This window comes from Camelus dromedarius, chromosome 14 (genome assembly GCF_036321535.1).
Source record: "Camelus dromedarius isolate mCamDro1 chromosome 14, mCamDro1.pat, whole genome shotgun sequence".
Lineage (NCBI taxonomy): Eukaryota > Metazoa > Chordata > Mammalia > Artiodactyla > Camelidae > Camelus > Camelus dromedarius.
In genome coordinates, this window is record NC_087449.1 from 58436287 (window position 1) to 58444388 (window position 8102).

The window sequence follows — 8102 nt, forward strand, 5'->3', positions numbered from 1 at the left end:
GGTACATCGTTCCCATTTTACAGATGAGAAACCGAGGCTCCAAGAGGTCAGGGCACTTGCCCGGGGTGACAGTGATGTCATCCCCTGGACCAGCTGTTGCCAGAAGTCTCCCCTTTCCAAGGGCCTGGGCCCTGGGCTCTGAGTGTGGGTCTGGCTGGCAGGGAGGCCAGAAAGTTTCCTTGGGTCTTCTGCCAGGTTGGGGTGGGGTGGGCAGGGCAGGAGCTAAGCATCATGCCACCCTCGGAGGGGAGGGGACCGAGCAGGAGGCAGAGCCTGGCCCTTGCGGGGGCTGAAGAGGGGGGCCGGGGAGAGGCAGAGGCCAGAGCAGGGAGGCTGGGAGACTGGGTGCTGGTCCAGGCGGGGCCTGACCCTGGGGCCTCTCTCCCAGGAGATCTTCGGGCCTGTGCTGACCGTGTATGTCTACCCAGACGACGAGTACAAGGAGACGCTACGGCTGGTCGACAGCACCACCAGCTACGGCCTCACGGGGGCAGTGTTCGCCCAGGATAAGTGAGTGGCCAGAACTCCTCTGCTCCAGTCCCACCAGGTGCCCTGTCCCCACAGGACCCTGCTGTCTCCGGAGACCGCCCTCCTGGACGTGGATCATAGTAATAATGCTGCCCTCAAGTTTTTCTCCATTACCCTTACCTCAGCCCTGACTGGAGATCTGCCTCCCAAGCACAGATGCCCAGAGACAGCTGGGCTCTTTGCTAAAAGGCAGATTCTGGGGCCCCACTCTTGGTCGCTGACTCTAGGGATATTGAATCAGTGCTTTTGACCTGCTCCTGCGGGTCCTACCGGGCCCACCGAGTGAGATCATGGCTTCAGTCTGCGGTGGGGGAAGGCTCGGGCCAGGGGCACGCTGCTCGTCCAGCACAGGCGGGATTCGAACCTGGGTGCCATGACAGTAAGCTTGAGGTTTTGTCCTTTCCTTTCCCCATGGCACTGGTTGCCATCCCTTTTCTGCCTCTGAAAGTAGAGGCGGGATTGGGACCTGAGGGGAAGGCCAGGAATCCGGGAGGTCCACACCCAGCTCCCGGGGGTAGGAAGATTGGGCCAGGACGGGCCACTCCCTTGAGTACGGGCAGTTTGACCCTCATCTTCCAGTTCAGTCCTGACAGCAGCCCTGTAGGGGAGGCGTGCCAACACCCTCCCCAGAGGAGGAGGCTGAGGCCAGGTGTCGCAGGAGCGTGTCCGAGGGCTCCCAGCTGGCAACTGGCCACATGCTCGCCGGGACAGCCAGTGTGGGCTGGGGCAGGGTGTTGGAGGTTGGCCCTGGGGCTGGAGCCGGGGTGAGCCCGCTGCCCTCCTACCGCTGCCCTGCCTTGTAGGAACGTCATCCAGGAGGCCACAGAGATGCTGAGAAATGCTGCCGGGAACTTCTACGTCAACGACAAGTCCACTGGCTCTGTGGTGGGCCAGCAGCCCTTCGGTGGGGCCCGAGCCTCCGGTGCGTGGGCACCCTTTCCAGAGGGGAGCCGAGTTCCTGGTGGGAGACCCTCTGTCTCTTATCTCGAGGGTGTTAAGAGGAGCAGGAATAGCACCATTTCCTGAGCACTGTGGGCCAGGCGCTGTTCTAACTCAGAGTCCTTGCCAACAGCCTCATGAGCTCAGGCGCTTCCATTCTTCCCATTTTACAGAGGGGGAAACTGAGGCCCTGGGAGGAGAAGTGACTTGCTCAAGGGCACGTGGCTGGGAAGGGGTGGAGCCAGGATTTAGGTCCCAGCACCCACACCTTTTACCATCATACTCTGGGTCATGTCAGTGCAATGCCTCCTATTTATAAATGCGGAAACTGAGGCTCGGCTAGGGGTGGTGACTTGCCAGATGTCCCAGCTGCCTAGTGGAGGAGCCAGGGCCAGAATGCAGGTCTCCCGACTCCCAGTCCAGTGCCCTCCCTCCACCACGCTCCTGTGGCTCCCAGGAGGGGAGCGTGGGCTCCTGCCTGCTCAGCGGCTCCTGCCTCCCCCGACCACTCCCGGCCTCTGGCTGAGTGCCCTCTGCACAGATGTTCTCAGGAAGCGCCGGCCCCTGCGGCTGTGTTAGGGTTAGTTTAGCTGTTTGCTGCGCGTGCCGGTGCCCCATTTATTCCATCGGCTCCTCCCCACCCCTCTCCCTTCTGCCCAGAGCTGTCGTATCTTTTTGGAGATAAACAGACCTTTCTTTCCTATAGGGACCAACGACAAGCCAGGGGGTCCTCACTACATCCTGCGGTGGACGTCACCCCAGGTCATCAAGGAGACGCACCAGCCTCTGGGGGACTGGCGCTATGCGTACATGCAGTGAGCCCCACTCGGCGCCACCTGTCTGTCCGTCCAGACGACTGACCTCAGTGCACTGGCCCCTCTACCCCACTCCCCATGGGACAACCCACTTTCTAGGGCCGAGGCCTGCCTCCCTACCCGCCACCAGCCTGTATCCTGGCCTGTCCCACCCCTTGGGGTCAGGTGTTGGACTCTGGTTTGAGATCACGCTGAGGGGAGTATCAAAACCACCACCCCTTACCCCATCGGCTGTCCTGGAGACTCCATCTGGTAGCTGTGACCTTGGTGCTGTCTGGTCCTCCACCTGTCCCTCCCTCTTTCCTCTGCACTGGGGCCCAGTGGCTCAGGGACCTGGGGAATGGCGGTGGAGTTGCTTCTAGATCTGCTGGGGAAAAGGAGACAGCTCTGGGCCCCTTGGCAAACCTCGTGGCCCATGGAGGCTCCTGGCCTTGGCCCTGCCTTCTCTGGGTCTCCAGGATTCGGTGTGACCAGGGTGGTCTTCAGGGCTGGCAAGTCATGGCTGCTGGGCGTGGGGGTGCCAGCTGGCCTTGCCCTCTGGGTCGGGGCCACCCATTTCCTCACTAGCTCTTTGCCCAGATGCACCTGTGCCAGCAGGCACTTGTGCCCGACCACACGCCTTACACCCTGCGTGCCTTGCTGCAGCGTGCCTGTGCTCCCCGAGGCCCACAGCTTCCTGGCCGTCTTCACGTGGGGCTTCGGGAGCTGCTGCAGGTCACCTGCTGAGCTGTGGAATGGGCTGGTCCTTCCTGTTTGGGCTGTGAGTGTGGAAAACCTTGGTGGTGGGACCTTCCTGCTGTTTCTCTTGGCTAGTGGGTCCTGCCTCTAGAGACGGCCACTCAGAGCCTAGGTTGGCCTGGGTTTCCTGCAGGAGCTCAGCTCCCACTGGCTGTGGTTGAACAGGCTGGGGTAGAGGTTGCTCCCACCTTCTCCCAGCCCGCTGAGACCTCGCCTTGGGTCCCTGTCCAGCCCGGGCCAAGGACCCCTGTAGAATCGTCCCTCTGGCATGTTAGTTGCTCTGTGTGGACTGGCCTTTAGGAGGCCTGTTCCTTGATGCAGCCAATGGGTGGACACTCGCAAATGTATCCTGGGTGGATTCGGGTGGCCAGGGAGCAATAAGGGGTGACTTTGGAGGACAGCTTTTAGGGGGCCCTCCTCAAGCATGGCTGGCATGGGGCCCGCATGGGGCTGGAGTGGCCATTCCCCAGGTTCATGGTCGGGGTGGGTCCCAGTGTTGCTGGGGCAGCGAGGGCTCCGCGTCCTTCCAGTTGTTTCCCAGGCAGCGCGGGGGCCGGAGGTGTTCCTGGTTCTACTGGTTCTGCACTGTGAGGTGGCAATGGGATTTGCCCTGATGCTACCTAATAAAATGTTTGCTACGTAATCAGATCGGTGGTCTCTCTGGTCGGGGGCAGTGGGTGCTGGTCAGCTTCTAAGTGTGATGGTGTTGCTAATGTGTCCCTAGGTGTCAGTGCCCTCAGTGTGATGGAAGGAAGGGTGGGCACCAGTGATGCCAGTCCCTGCCACGGGTGGTGGGAGCTCTGGGGCCAGACGGGCTAGGTTCAAATCCCAGCTGCAAAAAGTTGCATAATCTCTCCAACCTCTGTCTCTTCGTCTGTTAGATGGAAGTAATCGCGCATGCGCGCGCACACACACAGGTTTTCATGAGAATTCAATGAATTAATGCATGTAAGTGCTTAGAACAATACCAGGTATGGAATTAATGATTCAACCATTTACCCGTTGCTGTAACAATCACTGTTAAGTGTTATGTTAGTTGAGTTTATGTGTTAACTTGACTGGGCTGCAGTGCCCAGATATTTAGTTAAGCATTATTCTGGATGTTTCTACAGAGGCGTTTTTTGGTTGTGGTTAACATTGAAATCAGTGGGCTTTGCATAAAGCAGTTTACCCTCCCTAGTGGAAGTGGGCTTCATCCAATCAGCTGAAGGCCCTTACAGAACCAAGACAGACCTTCCCCTTGCTGGAAGGAATCCTGCCAATGGCTACTTTGGACTCAACTGTAACCCTCTGCGTCTCCGACCTGCTGGCCTGCGCTGCAGATTTTGGGCTTATAGCCTCTATGATCGTGTGAGCCAATTCCTTACAATAAATGTCTGTCTCCGTGCCTCCTGTAGGTTCTGTTTCTCTTCAGAACCCCAACTAATACACGTGCCAAAGACTTTGCGTGTGTTTTGTCTCTTGACAGCATACTGACGTAGCACTGCCGCGCTCCCATTTTGCAGATGAGGAAACTGGGGTGCAGAAAGGTGAAGGGACTTGCCAAGGGTGTGGTATCACCAGGACTTAAACCCATGTCTGGTTCCAAAACCCGTTCTCTCTCCTCCGTCCAGATGTCCACATGTGGCTGGCAGAGACCTGCTCAGCTGGCCAGGTGACCTGGCGAGGAGTGACCATGACCAGTTAGCTTGAGCCCGGAATCCATGGGTCCACCCCCCCGGGGCCAGCTGACTTGGAGAGGAAGACACACGTGTCCTGGCCTGTCTGCACCAGCAGACAATATAAAGGGACGGTCCGTCGGTTAGGGCGGTTGGCACGGAGGCTCTCAGGGGTGTGGGGAGGGGGAGGGAGAGACTCGAATCTTGGCAGAGCCCCCATGCCCTGGCTCACCCAGGGGTTGCTGCTGATTTGTGGCAAAAGGGACAAAGGGCAGCACCCAGAGTGTCCTGGCTGGAGCTCACGGAAAAGAGGGGTATTAACTGCATTTTGCAGCTAGAGGATATTATTAAGGCCGTGTTAATGTCTGAACCAATGGAGTGACTTGCTCAAGGTCACACTGAGGCAGCCACAGAGTTGGCTGATTACTGGCCGAGTGCCTTACCAGGTAGCTACTGCCTGTCTTCTGTGGAAGGACCAGAGGAGGTCAGAGGTAGAATGACGAGCCCAAGTTCACACGGCTGGTTAGTGGGAGGGCTCGGTTTGAACCCAGGGAGCCACGGCCCATGCTCCCTGCCACCTGCTCCATCTGGTCCCTGACTCCCAGCTGTGCCTCTGCCCTTGTCCTTCTACCCTGTCCTCCCCTGGCCCAGTGCCTCTGACTCCACTGAATGAGGGCAGGGGTGGCTCCAAGTCATCACTCACGCTGTTCTTTCTGCTCTCCCTTGTCCCCCAGACTCGGGACTGGTGGCTCCCGAGGACCCAGTGCCCACCTGGGTGCCCCAGGCCTCTTTGCATGGTCACCACAGTAAGTCCCCGTGTCCACAGTGGCCCAAGGAGCCTCTTCATTTCCCTGCTGTGGCCGGGGGCCCCGCCGCAGGTCTGGGCTTAGAGCGTGAACCATTTGACTGGGGCCGGATGTCCCTGCCACCGCCATCCTGTGGGCTGTCAGTCGGGCGTGCCTGCTAAGGAAATGAGGGGCCACCTGTGCTCTGGTCACCAGGCAGACCTGGAGCTCCTGATGGGGGGGCGGGGGCGGGCAGAGGAAGCGGCAGGGTGCAGACCCACCCTCCTCACAGAGTCCTGTCTTCATTTTCATTAATGTGCTTACCCACGCGTTCGTCATCACCCTGCATGTTCGGTCTAGAGGCCAGGTAGCACACGGTTAAGAGCCCCATTACTGGAACGCAGGCTGGGTGCAGGCTGGGTGCAGGCGTCAGTTGCCCCATCTATGCGGTAGGTAAGTCTGCAGAGCGCTGCAGACCGTCCCAGCTCGGACACACCCGCCACGCTGTGGGTGCCCCTAGTGCCCCTGGCATCTTCCCGCATGTGCTGCCCTCACAAGGGCCCCGATTTCTGTCTCCAGACTGCAAGCCACATTGCTCGTGTGTCCAGGCTGTGTCCCTTGTACCGCACCCAGCCCTCCCCCGTGGCGGGCTCGGCCAGTGCCCTCTGAGTTAGTGGCTTTCTCAGCCCCTCTTACTCTCCACCATTACACCCAGAGGCTCCGGTTGACTTAGAGGCTCGCTCTCTCTTCTGCCCCCTTACCCACAAGCTTTGCTAAATAACCTGGCTTGGCTGGGAGCCTCCAGAACATTCTAGAACATTCTAGGGCCTCCCAGCAACTGGCATCTTTATTCTCCCTCTTCAGAACTGACACAGAGTTGTTGTCCCCAGTACCTGGCCCTGAGGTGGAATCTGCACTAGGGGAGGGCAGCACCAACCCCTGTCCCCATGACAGCCATAGTGGTGACGGTTCCTGCCGGCGGGACACACCAAAATCAGATGGTACAGGGTTGAGACTTTGGCAGCCTGGGTCTGCTTCCAGCATCACCACCTATTAGATGTGTGACTTCAGGCAAGTTGCTTAACTGCTCAGTGTCAGTTTCCTCATTTTAAAAATGGGAGTAAAAGTGACTGCTTTGCAGGGTAGTTGTGAAGATTCAGTGATACAGTGCATAGGAAGTGCCTGGCATATGATACGCCGAAGAAAAGGAGCAAGTTAGTTGTTATCCCCAGGACTCCCTAAGTGTCTGGCCAGGCAGGTGACTGCGGTCTTGGGGGCCCCCAGAATGCCACCAGGGACCCAGTTCCAAGGAGGCTAGTGTAGCTGTAGTTTGGGGCCCGTGATGCAGGAGAGAGCAGGGCAGAAAGGATGGGTGAGCTGGGGCCGGGCAGGGGGAGGCCTCGAATGCCAAGGCGAGGAGCTCAGTGGTGATCCTGCAGGCAGTGCAGAGTCCCAGGAGAGGTTGGAGCCAAGGGGTGGGAGACTCAGAGCTGTGCTTTGGAGATTTAAACTGTCAACATTTGGGGGACAGAGAGGCCCAGACCAGAAGTGATGAAGGTCTGAGCTTGGGGTGTGGCAAAAGGGGGAGGGGTCTGGAGAGAACCTGTAAGACAGACGGTGAATCAGCACTGGGGCTTTTGATTAGCTGACCCGGAGGGTGGATAAGGGCAGTCCAGAGAAGACCTCCCTCCTCCCCAACCCCACTGTACAGATGAGGAAACTGAAGCCAGGAGCGGGAAAGCCAGCCCTAGAACCTATACCTCCAGATACCCCCTGCAGGACTCTTCCCTTCATTCTATGGACTGGGTCTCCTCCTCACCCCACTGGTTCACATAGGCCCAGAGAGGGCCGGGGCCAGGCCCCAAATCACACAGCAAATCCCGTGTCTTTCCACAGCACCATGAGGCCTCTCCCTGGTGGTTTTAAGTGTCTGTGGGTTGACACCACCCCAGGGGAGGTCAGGGCCAGGGAGGGGGTGCTCCCTCTGGAGTTGCTAAAGACAGCCAGCATCTTTCAGGGTAACTTCAAGAAGCTCTGGGTTCTGTCAGCTGGGCACAGAGCCCGGGGTGCCCCCTGTGGCAGGTCATTTCATTACAAGAAGGAACAATCTCACACTCTGGCAAATTCACCTTTCTCCAGGTGGTTCACACATGCCATTCTATTAATACCTACATCGATCCCATGAGGCCAGAATTCCTATTTCAGTAGGAAACAGAGGCTCAGAGAAGTTAAGAAGCCTGCCCAGGCTCACACAGCAAACAGAGCTGATGTCCAGTCCAGGTCGGCCAGAGTCATGCTCCCTCAGGGATCCTCAAGTGTAGACCCACGCATCAGCAAGAACCAGTCAACGATGTAAGTCTGTTACGGGGGGCCCGGAGACGATGCAGACAGGAGGGTCACTGCAGCTCAGAGCAGAACCTGATTGTGTGAACTGGGGCCAGGGAAGGGTTCTTGGAGGAGGTGAGGCTCAAACTGGCTCTTGAAGGAGGAGCAGGGCTTGGCAGGGGTGGGGCAAGGGGAGAGCACTGGATTTCCAATCCCCTTTTTGGCCCTTAGAGCCTCCTCCTCCCACAACCCTGGACCCCAGGAGCAGCGGACAGGCCTGTGACAAACCCCTCTGGGTGGGGCATTGTATAGTA

At 58.5% G+C, this 8102-nt stretch overlaps 1 protein-coding gene across 2 annotated transcripts in view; it reads left to right on the forward strand.

Moving 5' to 3' along the window:
• ALDH4A1 (aldehyde dehydrogenase 4 family member A1) overlaps positions 1-4407 on the forward strand; it is a 29914-nt gene extending 25507 nt beyond the window's left edge. For both annotated transcript variants that reach the window (XM_031464199.2, XM_064493995.1), the window contains exons 13-15: positions 389-510; positions 1332-1450; positions 2174-4407. In XM_031464199.2, the coding sequence (XP_031320059.2) occupies positions 389-510; positions 1332-1450; positions 2174-2286 (354 nt within the window). In that variant the 3' untranslated portion in view covers positions 2287-4407. The remainder of the gene's footprint in view (positions 1-388; positions 511-1331; positions 1451-2173) is intronic.
• Positions 4408-8102: the final 3695 nt, after the last annotated feature.